We start from the raw sequence: 23491 nt of genomic DNA on the forward strand, positions 1-23491 counted from the left end.
TTTTTTTTTACCTTTTTCTTCTATTTGGAGCTTGGAGAAGTATGGATGACTTTTAGAGTTTCGTGCTGATAACGTGTTGTGAAAAAGTAAAAAATTATGGTAAAAAGTAAAAATCTCAAACTCTCAAAATTTACCAAACTACACACTTTATAATATTTTTCTCTCTACTCAATTGTAAATTTCTTCACAAATGGTTAGGCTATTTATAGATTTTCTTTACAAATAATCCAAAAATAAAATACATCATTACCTACATCATCACACACTAATTTTCAATATTTACAACTCTTATTTTCAATATTCAAATATTTAATACACACATTTTAAATATTATTTTTCAACAAATTTCATTTATATTATTTGGAGTGTGTCCTTGTTCAAAACATATATTATGTATAGAAATGCATATCACTAACAAGTTTCATGTTATAAAAGTAACTATGACACATGTGCAATGTATAAAAGAAATTATAAATTTAATTATTTAAGTCGTTTTAATTTGAGTTTTAGTCGTTTAACTTGTCAGAAAGATACTTCTTTGATTTTTGGTATTTTTTTTCGTTTGAAGTCATTGAACCCATGTAACATAACTTATTTAATATAAATGTTCTCATACGTAGGAGAATAAAACTAATCATATAAACATTCAAATATATCTATATAAAAATAAAAGAAAAGAATAAAAAAAGACAAAAATTTGTGTGAGACGGTCTCATAGGTCGTATTTGTGAGACATATATCTTATTTGGGTCATCCACGAAAAAACATTACTTTTTATGTTAAAAATATTACTTTTTATTGTAAATATCGGTATGGTTGACTCGTCATACAGATAAAGATTCGTGTGATCGTCTCACAAGATACATACTCATAAAAAAAGCACGTAATATTAAAAAATGAGGGAGAAAACTTCTTTTTTCCTTTTTATTTTTGCTTATGGAGTTTTAATATGTATTATATAAGTTTTACTTTTGTTACGTAAAAGAATATTAAGGTCAAATAACAATATTCGATAGATTCAGTAGCTTCGATGAAAAAATAATCAAAACAAAAAAATGTAAGTTGGTGGATCGAAACCAAATTTAATAAATTATAAGGGTAAAATCCATAACAAACCAATTTAAATATAAAAATTACAATTTTCATCTGTTCAAATTGAAAGTCTTGTAGAACACGAAGAATCTGAAATCGTATTTATTCTTATTAAATTATTTGGGCCCGGATCTGAAACATTTAAATGGGCCATTTATTTTAATTTGATTAACCTGAGCCCAATATCAGCCCATTGTCTTCAAAGTCACGAAGCATCGTCCTTTCCTTTGTATCCGACAGCCAACTCAGATGCTGAAGCTAAGGCCTCCACGGTTCCACACCCATTTCTCCTTGCTCTTCAATCTCCCATATTCTCACCTCCATCGAAAGTTTTCCTTTTCTCTCTCGTTTAGCAGCTCCACATCACGAGCCCCAAACCCCAGTCATGCCGCCGCGAAGGCCTCTAGTCGGACGGAGCCCTCCGAATCATCCCGGTTCGTGCAGAAAGTACTGTTCGTGCCGCCGGGAATGAGACCGGATGAAGTTACCGACGACATGGTCCTACCTGGGTCGAATATTGTGATTGGACCCTATGCTGGCGATGCGAAGGTTAAGGAGGTGGATTTTGTTAAGAGCAGCAACCGGGCCAAGGATTGCCCCAATGATGACCGACCCGAATTCGCCATGTTGGGTCGATCGAATGTTGGCAAGTCATCACTTATCAACTTTTTGGTTCGGAAAAAAGATGTTGCTCTCACTTCTAAAAAGCCAGGTTTTATCTATATCCTCCGTTTTTAAGTTAGAACTGAATTTGCGTTTTGCCGTTAAGTTGATTTTTTTAAAAAAATATTTTGCAGGAAAGACTCAGTTGATTAATCATTTCTTGATTAATAAAAGTTGGTACATTGTGGATTTACCCGGTTATGGGTAAGCTTTTGTAGTTAATTTGTATCTATTTATATAATGAACTTGTGCATATTGATTTTTCTTGAATTTTAAATTTTCTGGGCTAGTTGTGTATACTTTGATTCTGTGCTTCAACATTTGGACTCACGAGTAGCTTTTGGCTTTTTTGGTCTTGAAAGTTTGCAGCCATTTTTCTGTTATGTGATTTGGGTATTGATCTAGTTTGGTCAAGTTAGTTTTGATAGGAGTTACTTGTTTCATTATTTATATGGTATCTGATTGAGCAAAAGATACTCTGATGTATCTCAAAATCGCTGAAATTATTAGAGTTGCCAAAGTCGAATATGTGTTTTCTTCTTTGTCATATAGCACAACTGAGAATTTCAATTATTTTTGTGGAGAGGATGTGCTAAAAGAAGGAAAAGATAAGTATATATTTTTATTATATTCAAAATAACATCTTCGAATTCCAAAATGTAAATCGGGATGATTTTATAATTTTATTCATAGTCGAAGGAAAAACACTCGTGCTATAAACAAATTTATGGGGTGGGGTGGGGTGGGTTCAGCCATCAACTTAAGTTCATTTAGTCTTCATCGAGATTTTAGTCCTTTTTGAAATAATGGAGGGCTGCGTATAAATGATTTAAACATGGTATAAGACTCAAATAATGTTCTTTGTGCAACCAATTAAGCCAATTAAGTTTTAATGATTGCAAGAGTGATGAGCATGCTGGTTCTACGTTAACCATTTGCTTACTGCAACCATCCTATTTTGTCCAGGCTTTATATAACCACAACTGAAAGTTACTCCATAGACATTATTTGTCTAGACCACTGTTCTAGGCGGTGGTCAACCTTCTAGAAAAGGTGCTGGTCGGCATGCCTAGGCGGAAAGGACGCCTAGGCAGTTCTAGACGGTCCTAGGCGGTTAGGGATTCGTTTTAAAATTAAAAATTCAATTAAAAAAATGCAAGATAATTTTTTATAGTCCCTAAAATAAAGTCCAACAAGGAATGTGATTTGTCGACTTGCCCTGACACATCAAACTTCATTTTCGTCTACGTTCTAGAGTGAAGGAACTCCACAATGATGATTTTGTATCTGAAGAAGATGTAGATCACAATGGATGATATTGAGTTAATTTAAACAATGATTTAATATCTTAAAATAAAAAACTTTATTTTATTTTTTTCATTAGACATGCTCTTCCCACCTATATCAAACAATGCTTTAATATTCTAAAATAAAAATATTTTAAAGATATTAACTTATAATGTTATTAAATATTATAAAATCAATTTTAAAAAACCGTCTAGGCGCTAGGTGATAGGTAACTGTTCACCTACTGCCTACCTTTTCTAGAATACTGGTTTAGACTTGAGATCTTCAGTAAAATTTTCAAAGTTAATACAGGTATCAAGCGACTGTGATCATCAAATGTGAGATTATGAACTCTCTTGATTTATTTTAAGAGAGCTGTTGGTTTCCCATGATTTGGTTTGAAGTTCAAGTAGCTCCTTGTTTGTGTGTTAGAGGGCAAAAAAAATTGTAAAAAGAATAACCTACATGGCAAATCTCTTACCTGGTTTCCTTGATAATTTTCTTAAAATGTGATGCTTTAGCATGGAAGTGTACTGTGATTCAGTTTGCACCTTCTGTGTTGACAAATTTTTCTGGTGCCGTATTTATGAACATGTGTGAGTGACTATTTTCCAGATTTGCCTTCTTTCTCACACTGTTTACATTTATCTACAGTTTTGCTAATGCCCCTGAATCTGCGAGAATGGATTGGTCCTCATTCACAAAAGGCTACTTTCTGAATCGAGAAACTTTGGTGTCTGTCCTACTTCTAGTTGATGCAAGTGTTCCGCCCCAGAAAATCGACCTTGATTGTGCAAATTGGCTTGGCCGAAACAACGTATGTTAGTTTTTGTTCTTGCATCTTATGTAGTTTATAAAAACCAACTGCTCTTTTGTCTCACATTTTTCGTTAACATTTGTTTATTTTTAGATCTCGATGACTTTTGTTTTCACTAAGTGTGACAAAATAAAAGGTGGTAAAGGGAGAAGGCCCGATGAGAACATAAGAGATTTTCAAGAACTGATTAGAGAAAATTATAGACTACATCCTCCATGGATAATGACTAGCAGCATAACAGGATTGGGCAGAGACGAGCTTCTTTTGCACATGTCTCAGCTTAGGAACTATTGGGATAACGAGTAATATTAAAATCGAAGTTGATTTTGTAGCATGGGTTTAGTGTAGTGCATCTGCTGTATCCAGTATTGCTGCATCTGCTGTATATGTTCTCAGCATCGATGTATTCAGATTACCGATATATTTATGTTATAAACACTGATTATATGATGTAAAGTATAAATCGTTCGTCCCTAAAGCTCGAACTCATGAGAAGTGGACTAATATGTTGGTCCCACGTGCGGAATTTGAGATAATAAAATCCGAAAAATAAAGAATAAAATGGACACCGAGATTTACGTGGAAAACCCCTAAAAATTATTAGGGTAAAAACCACGGGCAAGATGAAAAGAATTTCACTATAATATTTTGTGGTGTACAACTCACTCACTGTGTTTCCAAAGAGAACACACACTCTCTTAATACAGGAGAACAAAACACCTCACAAATATTATAGAACTAAGCACTCAAATGCTTATAAGATGAGAGAAAACTCGAAGAAGGGATGATTTCAGAATGAAGGGGGGAGCTCTATTTATAGAGCCCCTGTCAGTGTGAATACGCGTTAAAAACGCGTATTCAATTTCCATCTGAATTTTCCGCGAAAGTCCAACGCACGTTTTATAAACAATTTTCACGAATTCATCACTACAGGAAATGCAATAAATGCATTTCCTATCTATCCTGTTTGCCGACATTTCTCCCACTTGGAGATTTGATTGAGGATCAAACACATCTCCACACATCCTTTCAATCTTGCCATTCCCTTGCTGCTTACGTTTCTGCTAGACCACTTGAGGATCTACACCACTCTAACTTATCAGTGTTCACTGGCTTGGTCAGAAAATCAGCTATGTTATCCTTTGTATGGATCTTCTGCATATCCACGCTTCCTTCTTCTACTACTTCCCGCACAAAGTGAAATTGTACTCCAATGTGTTTCGTCCTGGAATGAAAGGCTGGATTCCTTGCGATGTGCAAGGCACTCTGACTGTCACAAAACAAAGGAACATTATCTTGTTTGTGCCCGATCTCCTCCAGTAACCTTTTAATCCATATTGCCTCTTTGCAAGCTTGAGTAGCTGCCATGTATTCTGCCTCTGTTGTAGATAACGCCACAACTGTCTGCAGTTTTGAAACCCAGCTTACTGCTCCTCCTGCAAGTGTAAACACATAACCAGTAGTAGATTTTCTCTTGTCAGGATCACCTGCATAATCTGAATCGACATAGCCCCTGAGTGTAAAATCCGATCCTCCATAACATAATGCAGCATTCGAGGTACCCTTAATGTATCTAAGGATCCTCTTAACAGTGCTCCAATGCTCTCGTCCAGGATTCGCCATATACCGACTAACTGCTCCCACTGCTTGAGCAATGTCCGGCCTTGTACATATCATGGCGAACATCAAACTTCCCACTGCTGATGCATATGGTACTCGAAACATCTCCATCCTCTCTGCTTCACTGCTAGGACACATCTCGGAGGATAACTTGAAGTTAACAGGAAGAGGGGTCGATATTGGCTTACTATCTTGCATGTTGAAGCGTTGCAAGACTTTCTTCAAATAATTTTTCTGGGAAAGCCAAATCTTTCTGTTACTTCTGTCTCGGTGAACTTGCATCCCTAGAATCTTGTTTGCTGGTCCCAAGTCCTTCATATCAAATTCCCTAGCCAACTGTGCCTTCAATCCTTGGACCTGATCTTTGTTGGGGCCTGCTACCAACATGTCGTCCACATACAACAGCAAAATGATATAATCATCACCAGACCTCTTGAAATACGTACAAGGGTCTGCACTCAGTCTGTTGTATCCAAGGCTCATGATATAGGAATCAAATCTCTTGTACCAACACCTCGGCGCCTGTTTGAGACCGTACAGAGATTTCTTCAACCTGCAAACCAAGTTCTCTTTGCCTTTTTCCGCAAAACCTTCTGGCTGGAGCATATAGATTTCTTCTTCAAGATCTCCATGAAGAAACGCCGTTTTTACATCTAGCTGTTCTAGATGTAGGTCAAACACCGCACACAATGCCAACACTACTCTGACTGTTGTAAGCCGAACCACAGGAGAAAATATCTCATTGAAGTCAATGCCTTCTTTCTGAGCATACCCTTTTACTACCAATCTAGCACGATACCGTTCCACTTGATTATTGCCATCACGCTTGATCTTATAGACCCATCTGTTTCCAATGGCTTTCCTCCCTCGTGGTAATGTAACAAGATCCCAAGTTTTATTCTTGTCTAATGCCTCCAACTCTTCTTGCATTGCTATCATCCAAAAAGATACATCCGAGCTCTGAGTAGCCTCGTGGAAACTGGATGGCTCACCATCTTCTGATAATAGACAATATGCAATGTTGCTTTCAGTGACATAATCTGAAAGCCAACCTGGTGGTCTTCTGTCTCGAGTTGACTGCCTCACATTGGAAACCTCAGACTCAACTTGTTCTTGTTCTTCGTGCTCTGGTACTGTTTCACAAGAAACTTGACCTTCGTCTGTCTTATTTTCTACCTGAAAAATAGTAGTTTCTGAATTCTGTGTGCCTTTGTCTCCCTTTACTTTATCTTCCTCGAAGATAACATCCCTGCTGATGACAAGCTTGTGAACAGTAGGATCCCACAAGCGAAACCCCTTTACTCCATCAGCATAACCCAAGAAGATACATTTTCTGGATTTCGAATCCAACTTCGATCTTTCTTGCTCATTGTACAGAACGTACACCGGACTTCCAAATATATGCAAATGAGAATAATCTGTTGGCTTCCCAGTCCACATCTCCATCGGAGTCTTCAGATCAATCGCCACTGAAGGAGAACGATTGATAATATAACAAGCGGTTTTGACTGCTTCCGCCCAAAATGACTTTTCTAGACCCGCAGTCCTCAACATAGCTCTTGTTCTGTCCAACAAGGTCCTGTTCATCCGCTCCGCCACTCCATTCTGTTGAGGTGTGTAAGCCGTCGTGAACTGTCTTTTGATGCCCTCATGTTGACAAAATGCATCAAACTCGTCACTGGTATATTCTCCTCCATTGTCAGTCCTCAGACACTTGATTTTCTTTTCAGAATCAAGTTCAACCCGCGCTTTGAAATCTTTGAAGATCTGGAAAGCATCTGATTTCTTCTTGATTGGATACACCCAACATCTCCTAGAGAAATCATCAATGAACGAGACAAAGTATCTCGCTCCTCCTAGGGATACAACCGGTGCTTGCCAAACATCCGAATGAATCAGCTCCAATATGCTTTTGCTCCTGGCAGTAGAAGTGCCAAACTTTAATCTGTGTTGTTTACTGGTAACACAATGCTCACAAAAGGGTAGTGACACTTTTGTAAGTCCCGGCAGCAGCTTCCGTTCTGAGAGAATTTTCAACCCTCGTTCTGACATATGTCCGAACTTTCTATGCCATAACACCGTTAATTCTTCTCTTGAACCAATTGATGCAACAGCTAGTTCTGCCTCTTTGTGTGTTTCTCCCAAAAGTACATACAGATTTGCAGCAATTTTTTCCGCCTTCATAACCACAAGCGCTCCCTTCACAATTTTCATGATCCCGTTCTCAATCCGAGTTTTGCACCCGATGTCATCCAATTACCCCAAGGACAAAAGATTTTTCGTCAGTCCTTTCACATGTCGTACCTCCTGTATGGTGCGAATGGTGCCATCAAACATTTTAATTTTGATAGTACCGACCCCAGCGATTTCCAAGGCATGATCATTTCCCATGAATACAGATCCTCCTGAGACTGGTTCATAATGATCAAACCATTCTCTCCGAGACGTCATGTGCCACGTCGCTCCTGAATCCATAATCCATGTGTCACAAAATTTGTGTCTGCCTTCTGCAACAGTTGCCGCTTCGCTGAATAATATTTCACCACTGCCTGAAGTACTGGCCACATTTCCTTCATCCGTAATCTCCACCGGTCTATCTCCAATAGCCGCCAAGCAATTCTCATTTCTTAAAACTGCTTGTATCTTTATTTTCCATAGCATAAAATTGCTTCCGTTGAATTTTGCTATCTCGTACCTTCCCGCCATTATGTCTACAACAATTTTAGTAGACCAGACAAAATAATCCCGCCTTAAATAAAAAATCTCAAAAAATCTTTTCTGATGTGGAAGATCAGTCTAAGCTGCAACCACAGAGCATACTCAGAATTTTAGGAAATTTTAAACCAAGGCTCTGATACCACTTGTTGGTCCCACGTGCGGAATTTGAGATAATAAAATCCGAAAAATAAAGAATAAAATGGACACCGAGATTTACGTGGAAAACCCCTAAAAATTATTAGGGTAAAAACCACGGGCAAGATGAAAAGAATTTCACTATAATATTTTGTGGTGTACAACTCACTCACTGTGTTTCCAAAGAGAACACACACTCTCTTAATACAGGAGAACAAAACACCTCACAAATATTATAGAACTAAGCACTCAAATGCTTATAAGATGAGAGAAAACTCGAAGAAGGGATGATTTCAGAATGAAGGGGGGAGCTCTATTTATAGAGCCCCTGTCAGTGTGAATACGCGTTAAAAACGCGTATTCAATTTCCATCTGAATTTTCCGCGAAAGTCCAACGCACGTTTTATAAACAATTTTCACGAATTCATCACTACAGGAAATGCAATAAATGCATTTCCTATCTATCCTGTTTGCCGACATAATAGTTTTGTGTTCTAACATGTCATCGATGATTGCTGCTGCCCTTCTTCTGCGGAAGATGGTGCCGGCTGAATTTTGTGCTAGTGGAAACCGCTCACACACTGCCACACCATCTCCTGCAATTAATTCGACTCGAGAGGGAAGAATAAAGGGAATTCGCCACATTTTGGTGCACTACAGTATTATCACCTGTCGGCGCGGTTGGCCGTGGAAGGTGACAGTACAATGTTTCAGGATATATAATGTACTTACACATCCATCAAGTCAAGGAAAACACTGCCGATCAAATTTCACAAACAACACAAGAATATTAAACAAAATAATGGTTTCATGAAGCATATTAATTTCCCACAATGAGGTAAACTTAAAAGTACGTCAATTACCATGAATCACCCCCAAATGTTTATCAATCAAGCTAGTTCCATTTAAGATGAAACATGTTTAACCAAAGCTTGTGCATGAATAGGTGGCAGATTAGACTGGCAAAAGCTTTGCCATTTCTCCTGCTTCTCTTCTTCATTCTCTGTAAATGCTTCAAACAATGAAGTTACAATACTTCTAGCTGCCTCCCTTGCTTCTGGGAGCTTATCATTTAGCAAATTTGCTGCAGTTTGAATCAACGCAACCAGGCCATATTCTTTCATACGTTCGAGATCCTGTGAAGCATTTTACACAGATAAGATACAAAGATTGCACATAATGTTAAATAATATGATATATACTTGGTGCCAGTTTCTTGTTTTTGTACCATCTTAGAGACACAACTGGAGATGGAAATTGCGGCTTTTGCTCGGACTTTGAGGTTCGAGTGCCCCACATATGTGTCGAGCTTATGGAGAAGAGAAAGAGGGGGAATGAACTCCACCATTGTCTTTAATCCCTTGTCTGCTTCCTCACATACAAATTTCTTATCTTGAGAGGCTTTCAGAAGTAGCTGCAGCAACTGTTTAAAAACAAGGAAATTTCTTTAGAATTGTAATTGCCATTAACATAACACTGAGCATCAAGAAAAACAGAACCGATCTATTAAATGTACCAAGTTGTTGAAGGAATCAGGAGTGGTGGATTCAAGTAACTTTTCACCAAAAGCCTTGAACATATCAGAGGAAGCCATGATCGAGGTCTTGCACAATGCACTTCTTGGATTCTTTATTGCTTTCACCATTACTAAAACCACATTTTCCCTGCATACCACATATTTCGAAGAATATCCTATCACACCGACAAAAAATTTTAAATTGTAAAAAAAAAAAATCAGAAAAAATAGCTTAAAACTTACAAAATTGGCAGCAATAGGGTGGAGTGAAAGAGTGCCAACCGCCTAACATCATTCAGTGACTCACAAACCTTCAACCAGTCTTTTGACTCGAACCCTCCAAGTAGACTCTGAAAATCCACTTCCATATAATTAACCAAGAACGAGCAAAACGGGAAAAGTATGTATAAAAAACCTGGATCTTCACTTCTGGGTCTTGAAACGCTTGAAGATTATCAGAAGGAATATAATCCACGGAAACGTCGGTAGAAGTCGGCAGCGATGAAGGGTGTTGGTTTTCGTTATTCACGCCAAATTCAGGATGCTGTTGCTGCTTCTTCTCCTTGTGAATCTGCTCCGAGACTTTCGCTTGTTTTTTGGGTCTTTCTTGTGTGATTGGAAGCTTATTATCAAGAGACCTAAGCGCCATTTTCTTGAAAGCTTTTATTTAACACACACTTTGAAGAAAGAACGAGAGAATCTGCGAGCAAGAGTAAATTTGAGGATTGCTTTATGATAGTGTTCAGTCAAGAAAAAGGGAATCGAAAAGATTATGCAACGGTCATTTGAGATTTGAAATATTGAGGATGAATAAGCAGAAACAAACTTTTTCACAACGGTCATTTTTTAGAAGTTGATTCTCTGTTTTCCCTTTAATATTTGAAAAATTTAATTTACAGGTGGCGTAGTTTTTCTTTCTTTCTTTCAAAAACAGAATTGACAAGTCATTTTCATAAAATTGACGTTAAAAGATGTCCGAAAGAGTAAAAATTTCAGAACTAGGAGAGCCATGATTCATTTCCTTTTCCTATTATATATGTTACATAGAAAAATTAGAAAATAAAATAGTTTTTTTTTAAAAAAAAATAATTGAAAATTGTTAATTTTTTAAACAGAAATGATACGAAATAAAATCGAATATAAATAAAAAATGCGTATATATAATAGTAAAAAGAGAATAGTAACTAAAAAAAGTAACTTTAAAATTACAGAATTATCATGAAAACTTGTATGTCAGATAAGAGGTGCCAATCGAGTGGGTTGGGTCAACCCACGAATTTTTTTTTATTTTTTTTCAACCTGAACCCAACCCGAAGCAACCCGAAAACCCCTAACCCTAACTCGAACACGAACCCGTATAACTCGACTCAACCCGCCTAACCCGAATTTTATTAATTTTTTTAAAATTTTTTAAAAAAATTAATGAAAAAAATCTAAAAAATATAAACAATAATAATAATATTTTAATTTAAACACATAATAACAAAATTTCGATTTAAATTTGAAAGTTTAAAATATATAAAAATATAGATAATATTTCCACAAAAAAAAAAGTTCGCGGATCAACCCGCAACTAACATGACACTAACCCGAATCCACCACACCCCAACCCGAACCTGATTTTTTCGTGTTGGGTCGTGTCGAGTTGACGGGTCGTGTCGTATTTTGACACCCCTGTGTCAGATAATATTAAGGAATAATAGATCATCAACTGTCATTGTTTTAAAATTGAAATTTAGTACGGTGATACACTAATGTTTGAGAGACGTACAAAAGATATGCATGGTTACAAGACGAACAAGAATCGCATTTCAAGTGCGACCCACTTGATCCTTCCACAATTATTTTCAATAATATTAACCAAACAATGTTGCATCCAAGCATTTGATCATCTGCGGATGCAACTTTCGTGTTTAATATTGGGAAATCATGTACAAATTGATCAAAGAAAAAGTTCCCAGAAGCGTCTCTGGAGCATACCAGGTTCTGTAATATAACTTTGGCTGCATATCCTACACCGATTTTGGTCGAATATTGGCCTTCAGAACATCAGAGCAAAGAAAACATGGTGAGGCACCTGGACTACCACAGAACAGATTAACAAAGGTTACTAATCAATCCTTGAAATCAGAAGCGAAAATGAAAATCATGATAGAAAACAGTAGAAGCTAAAAAAGGTGCATGATTCATTTGTTTGATGTTCATGGATACATTTCAATGCGAAAGAAATCTTCAAGAATGTACTTGAACTAGCAGTAGCAGCATATATAAGTTCGAGCATGAATGATGAAGGTTATGAAATAAACAACTTATTTCATTTCAAGAAAACGAGCAGTCGAGTGGCTTCCTTTTTCGAGAATTGAAAATATGAAGTATCAGCAGTAGTAAGTAATTCCAAATTGAAAATCCTACCTGAAAAGCCACATTTTCCTTGGTCATCCATGTTGATGGGGATATATATTTTTGAATTTGTGATCTCTGGTTTCTAACTGGAATAAGAAATGCCTCCTTGCTTGTCAACTTAAACAATTCTATTTATTGATAGTATAGAGAAACATTTACGAGCTAGTCGTCAATCTTTCATTGACAAGTAGTATTGGCGATTTCCATTTCCAAACAAATATCAAGTGCAATTACTGTTACAAGGTTCTGAAAGCATGCTGCGACTTGGCTGTTTCTCGCAACACAGCACCAACAATTGCCGCCTGTTCAAGACATTCAGCTTTATGCAAAGCGTCCAAAAGAATCACACATGTTTTGGTATAAATTTTACAACCCTTCAACCTAGTTTCTTCAAATAGCTGATATGCTTCTGTCGCCCTATTCGATACACTTAAACCTTCTATCATTGTATTATAGCAGGCAGAATCAGGTATGCCTCCATTTGCTTTGAACCTTTCAAAGAGTTTATCAGCTTCCATGATATTCCCAGCCTTGGCAAGCCCGGATATCATGGTGAGATAGGTGATTATATTGGGTTTCAACCCTTGCTTCTGCATTTCCTGCCAAAAGACAAAAGCCTTGTTGAATTTTCGAACCCTACAGAGACCATTTATAAGGATGCTATAGGTTATAATATTAGGTGTCGCATTCAAGTCTTTCATTGAGTTCCAGCAAACAAGAGCTTCATCTATTTCCTCTGCCTTAACAAGAGCATCAAGTAAGCAATTCCACGTTTGCACATTTGGCATTAAATCTCTTTGCATCATTTCTTCTATTATGAGATATGCTTCGTCAATTCTACCCACCTTTCCAAACCCATCTACAAGACTGCTGTACACCACTACATTTAACTCAACACCAATTGATTTTGCTTCTTCAAAGAGCATGTAGGCTTCATCTAGCCGGTCAATCTTAGCAAGCCCGTCAATGACAGAACCATAAGTAACTACAGTTGGTTGGTGGCCTTTAGCTTTCATTTCTTCCAAAAGTTGGTAACCTTTATTCACTTTTCCTGATTTGCAAAATCCATTGATAATAGTGTTGTAAGCGAGTGTATCTAGCACACATCCTTTTTCCTTCATTGAGTAAAATAGTTCATATGTCTCACGAGCAAAGCCCGCCTTTATGAGACCATGAATTAGTATTGAATAGCTCCGCGCATCAGGTGTAAACTGAGCTTTAATCTCCTCAAATAGAGCCCTTCCCTTTTCAGTTTCACCAGCTTTGAAAACACAATCCATGTAGTTATTAAGGAGTGTAAGATCCGTAGAAACCCCTCTCCGAACCATTTCCTTGTAAATTTTGTGTCCATCTTCTTTTCTTCCAGACCTAAAAAAGTTTCGGATTAGGGATGTGTATACAATTGCATCTGGCATCTGATCAGAATCCAGCATCTGCTCATACAATCTATAGGCATCATCTATTCTGCCAGACTTTCCCAAGCCATCTATCAATGAACAAAATGTGACTTTGTTCGGGGTACAAAATTTATGATCCATGCCTTTAAATATCGAGCAAGCCTCATCGAGTTTATTAGCCTTACACAACCTGTCAATCATAATGTTAACAGTCATTATATTTGGAACCAAGCCTGCTGCCTTCATCTCATTTTGAATTTCTAAAGCTGTGTCAACTTTTCCGGTCTTGCAAAGCATGTCTACAAGAATATTATAGGTAGAGAGATTGGGCATGGCATCTTTCTTCATGTCATCAAAAATTTCCAAGGCCTTGTCTACTTTTCCTTTCTTCCCAAGGCAAGTAAGAAGACTGTTGTATGCAATCACACATGGAATGGACCCCTTCAGTCTCTGCCTCTCCAGCAAACCAAATGCTTCATCAAACCTCCCAGCAGACCCATAACCCATGATCATGGTGTTATAAGCATATGCACAAGGAACTTTCCTGTTCAGTTCCATCTGCTCAAACAACTCAACTGCTTCGTCCAATCTATTAGCCTTGCAGAGGACTCCTATCATGCTGGTATACGATACTTCATCGGGTGTGAGACCATGGAATTTAATCTCATGAAAGAACTTCCATGCCATATCAACCTTACCAACCTTGCCAAAGCAGTCTATACACACATTGTAGAGAACAATGTCTGCATCAAATGAATTGCTCTTCATCTCATCTAGTAAGGAAAGTGCAGCATCAACCCGGCAATCCCGAGCAAATACACGAACCAAAGTTGTAAACAAATGCACATTAACTTCATATCCTAATTCCTGCATCTGATGAAAGAGCGCAAGCATGAGATCTGGGTAATCGGGCTTATGACCTGCAGCCAAAGCACCTATAACAGTTGTGTAAGCAGAAAATGCTGGGCGGAATTTAAATTTCCTCATAGATTGGATAATATTGCATGCCTCTTTCAATTTCTGCGCTTTCACACAGCTGGAAACTAACTCCACACATGTTTCATACGATGGACCAAATCCAGCAAGACTCATCTCCTCCAAAACATGTTCAAACCTATCAAATTTCTTACATCTAGCCATTACCATGAGAAGTGAATAATAAGCTTCGGGAAAATTCACTTGATTGGTCATTCTCTCGACCCACCGAAAATAATTAACAGCTAACTCAACATCCTTCATTCTCCTCAACACTCCAATCACCACATCCAATTGAGGTTTATCATCAAAAGACGATAAAGCTTTCTCTAGGGCCGGTCCCCAAGATCCACTTTCTAGAATTCCACACACCTTCTCAACCACTTGTCTAACAGCTTCGTGTTTTCTAATGTTTTGACCTTCTGCAGCATTCAGAGAAAAACTATACTTTTGCTCGTTGGCAGATCTTTCACTTTCCTTATCAACAAGAGAAACAGAGCTTTTTCCATCATAAGAGGATCCATCACTTGAAAATGAAAATCTATTACAAACGTCACAGAGGAAGAAACATCTCATGTAAAGCTGAATTTTTATCCCTGCGCCAACACATATATACAGTGAAAAACAATTGAAGGCTATATGAGATTCAACAAAGTCAGTCGATGACTCCAATAATTTCATAACAATATTAAACATTGAACTACCTTACAACACTCGATTGAATAAGGAAAAAAGAGCCACAAAAAAATACACGTTGATTGCCACACAAAAGGAATGGAAAAGATAAGATTTTGCAAAATTTTACCTCTATTAATTAAAAGGGCCCTCATTCTTCAGTACTTGAGCTGTAACCTGCAGATTACTTTCCCAATTAATCAAAAAAAAAAAAAAAAACCACACCCTAAGAAATGACCAGAAGACAGGCATTTATTCTTACCTTTCTTGAAGGAACAAACACCGGGGATTAAGGACTGCGAATGAGAAGCAAAAAATGAAGCCCGGCGACCCTTTACTAGTAAGGAAAAACGCTAGCGCCTACTCCCTCTAATGCCTCTATTCCTACTGCTCCTGATACGCTATTTCTAATAATAAAAAAATAAAAATAAACCATCCTCCGTTGGTAGTGTTTGTGCTGGACGGCCACTGGTGGGCAGGATGGTTGGTTACAGAACGCTGGGAAAGTGTTCGACGAATCGCCGTAAAGAAGTGGAGTAAAAATGATGATATATATACTTAGTGATCGCCGCAAGTGCAAACAGACAACTTTTGATTCATGCTAGTTTTAATATGTTTGTTAAAATATTAAATATGTCCATTTCTTTTGCTTAGATTTACTAAGTATATTTCTCTTGCACACTTTATCAAGCATGTGGAGAGCAGCATCAACTAATATTCGACGATCGAGCCATAAAGGAAGAGTTCTTGTTAACTAATAGAAAGCAAAGGTGGAATAGAAAATTCCAACATCGATTAATGCCTGTAGGATATTGTCAGAGAAAATTACGTACCACTGTTTCTTCCAAATGCTTGTAATTTTGAGTGGATTTCCCCCAAATTCTTCTGTTTTTTGTGGTTTCTCGAATTTGGCTTTACAAATCTACAACGCGGGATTCATCATAACTTCATTCCAGGAATTAAGCTTCGGTCCAATTTGTGTTGTGCCCGATTATTTAGTTTGGCTGTTAATTGGTATCAAACGATGGATGTGGTCATCGACAAAATTATCGTTTTCCCTCGATTCTTCTCTTCGTTCATCCAAAATTTTGAGAAAATGGCTCTGTATATGTTCGAAAATTGCATCTGATCTTCTGGAGAAAATTTTCACTTAGTGGAATTCAATTTTTCCGATTTCTCAAAATCTCTCTTCCAATCGTACTCTGTAAGCTCACTTCCATTTTTAAGAGCTTATGTTTTGTGTTCTATTTATATGTTTTTCACAGCTTAAATGCTCACATACAAAGAGATTATGGAATGAAAATTGACTATTACAAAAGCTTGGGTCGGCAAATAAATGACAATGCATGATATTCATGAGATTGAGAAAGGGCCGTATGGTTAACTGTGATCGTATTGTCATGCCGTTAAAAAAACAAATCATGGAAGTTTTGCTGAATGTGAGAACGATCGAATGACTAATAAATTTAAGCGGATTTTCTTTTGTTTTCATGCTTGTCTAGTTGGTTTGTTAGTAGTTTTCGGTCGTTAATGTTTTGGATGAGTGTCACATTAAGAACAAATGTTTTGTTCTAGGGTAAGCGATGAGGTGTCAGTAACGTTAATATAGCTGAAAGTTGGAAACAATATTTGGGTAAATTATTCTCATTATCTACCTCTTATGACTATAGTTGATAATATATGCATCTAAATTATGATAATGATGCATCAAATACGAGAATCAACATTGAATTTGGTTCAAGAGTGAAGTCCTAGAAAAGGAAAAAAAATGTTGCAATCGCATGTATGAAGGTTATATCGATGGAGGAAGTACAATTTATGCTCCTGCAATTCATATTCAGTCAATGTGTAGAGGGACTGAGAGGAATTGGTCTTCTTGAAAGTAAACATCGTGCGAAAATTTTCTAGGGAATTAATATGAAAGGGGGGCATAATAGAAGGACTTGGAAGAAACCTTCAACTAATTGTTTGTCATCCCACATAAATTTTGTTTTATTGTTATTAGAGTGATCAAATTTTTTTTCTTAACAGCCCGAAAATTCCGAACCAAATTGCATTGCATCGTTTCTCGTAATATTTTATAAAAATCACGATTAAAAATAGTAATTATAAACTGCACCGCATACATGGTTCAGTTATTTTTTTTTGTCAAGAACCACGTCAAACCGCCATGTCTAACCGTTTACCATAATATTTGACATAAGATTATGATAATAATTTGTGAACAACATATTTAACTAAAGAAGTCATCATTTAATATATCTTAAATCTCTTCAAAATTATTACTCATACAAAAAAAAACTCATTATCTTCTTAACATCTTTATATTAGTCTTGTATTAAAGTATTTATTTCTTTTACTACAAATATTTTTTTCGAAGTTTGAAAGTAAAAAAATGAAAGAATAGTGTAAGTGTCATTTTTGTTGTGGGTGCCTTGTGTTATTCAATTATTAACTTAGTTTTGAATATTGATTATTGTTTTATCTTTGTACGATTTGAGTTATATTTTATATTTCAAAGATATATTTTATATTTGTAAGACATTATAATGTTATTGTTTTTGAATAAATTTGAATATATGTTCTAACATTTTACATTAAAAACCCGCAAAAAACTCCAACCGTCAGAAACTGCTCAAAACCGTAAAACTAATTATACATGCCTAGATTTATTTAAAAAATACTAACCGACCGCAATAATGGTAATTCGGTTTGATTTTTTTTTTTTAAAAAAAAAAAAGGACAGCAAAACCGCACATTGTTCACTCCTAATTGTTATATAGTTCACATATTATAAATTTTTGTTAATGTATTTTTTAGACATCGAGCAAAATTTGAACTATTTGGTTCTTTTTTGGAAGGCCTAAGAGGTCGTTGGAGCTAGAGAATGAAGCAAGCGTGGTGGGTTTATAATAAGGCGTACATGATTTGGTTGCATTATGTATTGATATTTCAGGGCCAGGATCTTGGTTCAATATAGACAACAATATATTATAATTAATAAAGCGAAAAAAAGAGCAATGATTAATCGACAGTAAAAATAATGTGTCATAAAATTTGAACACAAATCACACACAGCCAGTAACATTGATAATTGATGGGAAAACGTCAAAAAAATGGCGAACAACAACATGTACAAAATCCGAATTCAAAACAAAATATTATATAAAATATACGTTCGAAAAATAAGCACGAATTCATTATCGATCGGAAAAAGCATAAAATTATAATTACCCGATATTTTATATATGGTACCTATAATTATATAAATAATCCGAACTAACCGATATTTTATAAATGGTACCTATAATTATATATAGAATTGTATAAATATAAAAATTGCATAAAGTAAACGTTAAATTAAATCATTATATTTCATTTAGAATAACCAACAAAATCACGTTGTTGCCTAAATCAAATATATAATTTAATAAGTTATATGCCGAAGTTAAAAGTTTGCTGAGTAAAAGTTAGATGCGGAAAGTAAAAGTTAGTTGTTAATTTAATTAAACTATATGTATTATTTAGAATAACCGACAGAGCTACGCTATTGTCTAAATAAACATATAATTTAATTATAGTTAATTATATATATATATACATAAATAAAATATCTCTCACTTATAAAAGTGTGGATTTAATAATTGTAGTATAATGATATAATATTCATTGTATCATATTAAAACAACAAATCAAGATAACCATTTTTATGGTACCAAGCATTTGATGTTAATTGATAATAAATATTCAAAATTACACCTACAGAAAAAGATTAATTAGCAAAACCATAATAAATAAAAGAAGAATATATAAAATTGTAAACAATCTTACTTGACTAAAAATGCAACCGTTTCACCTTGACATCAATGGATTTATTTAGCTTGCCATAAACTTTCTTGAATTTAGTATAACACTCGTGAATGATAAACAAAAAATATTATAAATTTTATTTTCACACTCAAAGTTTAAATTTTCACATTAGAATCTCCTCATCTTTCAAACTAATACAAGACCTCTATTTATAGACAAATATGGGGAGACAAGAAAAATAAAATATTAATTTGTACATAGAATTGGTGTAATCTATATATATAAAAGTAGAGTTGTTATTATATTTAGTAAGTTCCCGTCAAAATTATTACTAAATAAGGAAACAAAAAAAGAAAACATATTTCCTAATATATTTAATAATATTACAATTTTCAATAACATTAATGAGTTCTCTTTTCAAAGTTTTTTTTTGAAATATCTATGCCTATTGGATAACATAATTTGAAATATTTGATAATTGATAATTAATATGTAGTTAATTAAAGTATGAAAATTAATAAAATTGTCGTAAAACATTTCAAATTCTTTTTCAAAATTCCGTTAAATTGAATTTCTTGAAAATATAAATTTCAATTTTAATTTCAAATTTAAATCTAAATATCTTGAAAAAATAAATAACATTAAAATATTTGACATATGTTTCATCACATGATTTAATATCTTGGTTCTATCACACGGTTTGTACCAACGAGCTAGGTTGCTGCTGAATATAATTTGATTGAAACAATTAATTTTAAAAATGATAATTCTAAAAAAAAAATATTATTAATCTCGAAATAGGTTAACTACAATAAATGATTGAAAACAATTAATTTTATGCAATTTTTATTGATAATTTTGTAATAAAGAGTGATATATTTTCTTTTAAAAAAAATTCAAAGGTGAATTGAAGAAATTTAAAAATATAAACTTTAATTATTGTTTGAATTGATTATATCAATTCATTTATAGTTTAAATTCGATTTTAATTCATTTTTATATCAATTTAAATGTAATCTATGAATTATGTGTTTTTTTATGTTCTTTTTTCAAATTGAAACCGAACTCAATTGAAAACATAAAATATTTTTAAATCATTCAAAAATACATTTAACGCTTAAACTCTGATTAGTTCGTTGATACGATCTACAACATATGGAAACTACAGAAATTCAAGTTTAAAATATATTTTTCATTATCAAAATTTATTATTTTTTTCATATATTTTATTTTTTGATTTAAGGGTAATATTTATATTTTCTTTATTTTATATGGTTTACACGCGTACACGCATATATATAAAAAAAGTTTTTTTTCATATCTGGAAATTTTTTCTCATAAATAGTAGTTATAAAAATATACCATTATTAATCTATTCACATACCACATTAATATTTGAAACAAATACAAAATAAGTACGTAGTTAAATGTGAATTTTTTTCAAATTATTTTTTAAAATTCAAATTTAAATTTGATATTTTTTGAAATTATAAACTACATTTAAATATATGTATTGATTATATCATTCTATTTAATTTCGATTGTGGTTTTAAGTTGTGTGTTACTTTTATAGAATTTATTTTACTACTTTCTATCGTACTAAATAAAATATAAAAGATTTTATATAATATTATGTTTTTCAATTTTTTTGAAAGAATGTCAGTAAATTGTTGTTATTATTGTTATGTATAAAACTTTAAAATATGTATTTTAATAGAAATTTAATATAAATATTTTTAACATGTCCAAAAAAATAATTAATTTTTTAATCAAAATTTATTCATATAATAAATGACAAAAAATGTGAATTTTTTGTAAAAATGTTTATTTATTCTTTAAAATTTTGATAAACAAAATAATATAATTTTTTTAAATATTTTTATTTTCTTTTTATTTATAGCAGTTTCACTTAACCAAGATAATAAGTCAATTTGACGACAAAATATTGTTATCATCATTTGAGTGTTATTTCAAATGACATTAATATTTTGATATAATAATTTTTGATAATAATATGTAAAATTTAAATATATTCATTATATTAAATAAATAATTTTAAATCATTATTCCAAAACTAATACTTACTAATTTTAATCATTAATTATATAAAATAACACTCCGTGCGGGTGAAATACTAGTTGGTCTTATTGATTGACACAAGCATTGATTGCATCTTGCACCCCCTCTTTAACAATCTTATCGATTGATTTGAGTCTTCCACATAAAACAAAGGTTGTGTGAATAATTGTGTTGACTGCTTTGTGGTTAAATTTCGTGACATTTTACCAAATAGTTTGAGAGTTACACGGTAAATACACTCAAACATGGTAAAACAGTAATTCCATTTATACCACTTTTACTTTTTGCTCCATTAATTCTCAATTGTGTGAAAAATTTTATTCATGGATATCATCAATATTGTAGACATTGAAATCAACTTTCTACAGGTTCAAAAATCATCTTCTTCTCATTTTTCAAGCAAAAGTTATTCTTTGTTTTACCGAACCTATAAAAATAGCAAAAATATTAATATTATACAATACATATATTTAAGGAAATACAAATTATTATAAAACTTTTAAAATATAGATATTTAATACAATTTTAAACTATAAAATATTTAATAAATATACATTTTTTTAAGTTTATCATACCACAAGTACTCAGTCTTACAATTAGTATGAGAGCGAGGTCATGAGTTCAAATCTCGCAAGAAGTATATTTATAGTACTGGGATGAGTGACCTCCTGAGAAGTTCTTATGCGCCAAGATGCTAACGTTGTGCCGCTTGACCTGGTTGGTTATATGAGTTGTAAAAGAATAATATCAGATCTTAATTGATAATACTGTCTCTGCTGGGGACAGAGCCCGCAGTAGGAAATTGTATGACTGATCTCCGAGATATATGAAACAGAACCAGTAGATAGAAACGTACCTCCCGAACTCATGGGCCCAACAACTCGACCCATTAGCACCAAGTAGGTGCACTCTCCGCTGCTACGAGTATAAGGAAATAAAGTTGCGTATTAGCTAACAACTATAGTTTTTAATTAATGGTAAGCACTTGATCATAAAAATTGGTACCGAAGACAAAGTCACGAGTTTGATTCTCATTGATTGTAAGGAGTGTAATTATTGAAATGAAGATTGTTGGGTGCAATATCTCTGCTAGATAGAGCGATCGAAACATGGTGTTTGAGCTCATGTACGATTTAAAAGATTTGAACTGCATCGTAACCACCAGCTATAACTTTTGTTATAGCGGCAAACAACCGATCCTCCAGACACCTTCGTATTTTAGTAACTAAGATGATCCATAATTTCTCCACGCAAGAATCTAAAAGCAGCATCTACTCGAGCATATTAAAACAAAGTGTCCAAATATGGGAAGAAAATGAACAACAGAAATGCATAATCTCATCTAAGCCAAAACAAAAACTCGACATAGTACATGAAATTTTCTGATGATAGAAACAACTCTACATGTGCCGATGCATAGCTTCGGCTTCTTCAAGCAAAGGGCAAGTGGTGTAGCCTCGATTATCTTCAATTATCTTGCACCGAGTTTTGAAACTAATTCTTCTATTTTATCACTTGTCTAAATATGGTGGGGAACAACGTGAGAATGCTTCTTTGCCAGTGGATCGCTATCATCACCTCTAACATTATTATTTTTATTTTTTCACCATTTCTGGAAAACAAATAATAAAATATTCATCAACAATTCCAGCAAAATTGTTCTCAAATAAAGTTAATAAAAACGAAAAAAATTACAAAATTGGAACAAAAACCCTAAATTGGAGATTTTTTTCATGACCATGAGAATTAAACAGTATACTATCAGGCATTAAACAGTGAAAATTAGAGCTCAAACCTTGAAAAACGGGTAAAATATTCGCAAATCAAAAAATTTATACCACAAAATCACAAGTAATTTACGCTACAATGAAGCAAAATCATGAAAATGAAGAAATAATACCTCGAAAAATTGATCCATGTATGTGTTGGGTCTAAAATCTCGAACCATCACGCGTAATCTTCTTTCAATAAAGTTCAAGGAGAACTTACATGCTTACCATTAGGTCTATCTATTGGGTCCTTGGATTTTTTCGTTGAAGTGGAGAGTTGAAATTCTCCTTCGTCAATGTCGATTGTGGCAAATGGATAGAAAATGAAAAATGGGGAATTCAATAAAGTAAAAATTGTGTGAGACGGTCTTACAAGTAGTTCGTCCATGAAAAAATTTTATTTTTTATGATAAGAGTATTATTTTTTCTTGTGAATATCGTTAGATCGTCTCACAAATAAAAATTCGTCAGCTCATTCAAGAATTATAAAAGTTATGGAAGTTAAATGAGCTAAAACTAACGATTAACCCAAATG

General features: G+C 34.1%; 3 protein-coding genes and 1 long non-coding RNA gene across 7 annotated transcripts; 1 reads left to right on the top strand and 3 right to left on the bottom strand.

Annotated features, from left to right (window-relative positions):
- The first annotated feature begins 1306 nt into the window (after positions 1–1306).
- On the top strand, positions 1307–4292 carry LOC140830761 (GTP-binding protein At2g22870). The gene is made up of 4 exons (XM_073194231.1): positions 1307–1804; positions 1890–1959; positions 3697–3859; positions 3953–4292. Exons 1-4 carry the CDS (start codon positions 1342–1344, stop codon positions 4163–4165), a joined length of 909 nt encoding a protein of 302 aa, XP_073050332.1. The 5' UTR covers positions 1307–1341; the 3' UTR covers positions 4166–4292.
- A 4779-nt stretch (positions 4293–9071) lies between these two features.
- On the bottom strand, positions 9072–10605 carry LOC140829724 (uncharacterized). Its single transcript, XM_073193031.1, has 5 exons — positions 10264–10605; positions 10092–10198; positions 9849–9996; positions 9561–9755; positions 9072–9468 (listed from the first exon to the last, which is right to left on the bottom strand). Exons 1-5 carry the CDS (start codon positions 10495–10497, stop codon positions 9238–9240), a joined length of 915 nt encoding a protein of 304 aa, XP_073049132.1. The 5' UTR covers positions 10498–10605; the 3' UTR covers positions 9072–9237.
- Positions 10606–11562: 957 nt separating this feature from the next.
- LOC140830762 (uncharacterized) lies at positions 11563–16545 on the bottom strand. Of its 4 annotated transcripts, XM_073194233.1 has the most exons (5): positions 16132–16545; positions 15561–15699; positions 15429–15475; positions 12261–15219; positions 11563–11925 (listed from the first exon to the last, which is right to left on the bottom strand). In XM_073194233.1, exons 3-4 carry the CDS (start codon positions 15451–15453, stop codon positions 12488–12490), a joined length of 2757 nt encoding a protein of 918 aa, XP_073050334.1. In that variant the 5' UTR covers positions 15454–15475; positions 15561–15699; positions 16132–16545; the 3' UTR covers positions 11563–11925; positions 12261–12487. The 4 variants fall into 4 exon arrangements, with proteins under 4 accessions (XP_073050334.1, XP_073050336.1, XP_073050335.1 ...); XM_073194235.1 differs by lacking the exon at positions 15561–15699; XM_073194234.1 differs by lacking the exon at positions 16132–16545 and having other exon boundaries at positions 11563–11887; positions 15561–16090.
- Positions 16546–21762: 5217 nt separating this feature from the next.
- On the bottom strand, positions 21763–23293 carry LOC140829725 (uncharacterized). The gene is made up of 3 exons (XR_012117502.1): positions 23088–23293; positions 22044–22799; positions 21763–21901 (listed from the first exon to the last, which is right to left on the bottom strand). It is a non-coding gene; the product is annotated as an uncharacterized lncRNA (long non-coding RNA).
- Between the last annotated feature and the right edge of the window lie 198 nt (positions 23294–23491).

This window comes from Primulina eburnea, chromosome 4, assembly GCF_022965805.1.
Source record: "Primulina eburnea isolate SZY01 chromosome 4, ASM2296580v1, whole genome shotgun sequence".
NCBI classification, from domain to species: Eukaryota; Viridiplantae; Streptophyta; class Magnoliopsida; order Lamiales; family Gesneriaceae; genus Primulina; species Primulina eburnea.

Excerpts from the sequence above, each read along its gene's own strand:
- LOC140830761 (XM_073194231.1), top strand. The coding sequence starts at position 1,342 with ATGCTGAAGCTAAGGCCTCCACGGTTCCACACCCATTTCTCCTTGCTC. Across the intron at positions 1,960-3,696 it reads GTGGATTTACCCGGTTATGG|TTTTGCTAATGCCCCTGAAT; the intron begins GTAAGCTTTTGT and ends ATTTATCTACAG. Across the intron at positions 3,860-3,952 it reads ATTGGCTTGGCCGAAACAAC|ATCTCGATGACTTTTGTTTT; the intron begins GTATGTTAGTTT and ends GTTTATTTTTAG.
- LOC140830762 (XM_073194235.1), bottom strand. The coding sequence starts at position 15,453 with ATGAGGGCCCTTTTAATTAATAGAG. Across the intron at positions 15,220-15,428 it reads GGCCCTTTTAATTAATAGAG|GGATAAAAATTCAGCTTTAC; the intron begins GTAAAATTTTGC and ends GTGTTGGCGCAG.
- LOC140829724 (XM_073193031.1), bottom strand. The coding sequence starts at position 10,497 with ATGGCGCTTAGGTCTCTTGATAATAAGCTTCCAATCACACAAGAAAGA. Across the intron at positions 9,997-10,091 it reads ACCCTATTGCTGCCAATTTT|GGAAAATGTGGTTTTAGTAA; the intron begins GTAAGTTTTAAG and ends TGTGGTATGCAG. Across the intron at positions 9,469-9,560 it reads CCAGTTGTGTCTCTAAGATG|GATCTCGAACGTATGAAAGA; the intron begins GTACAAAAACAA and ends AATGCTTCACAG.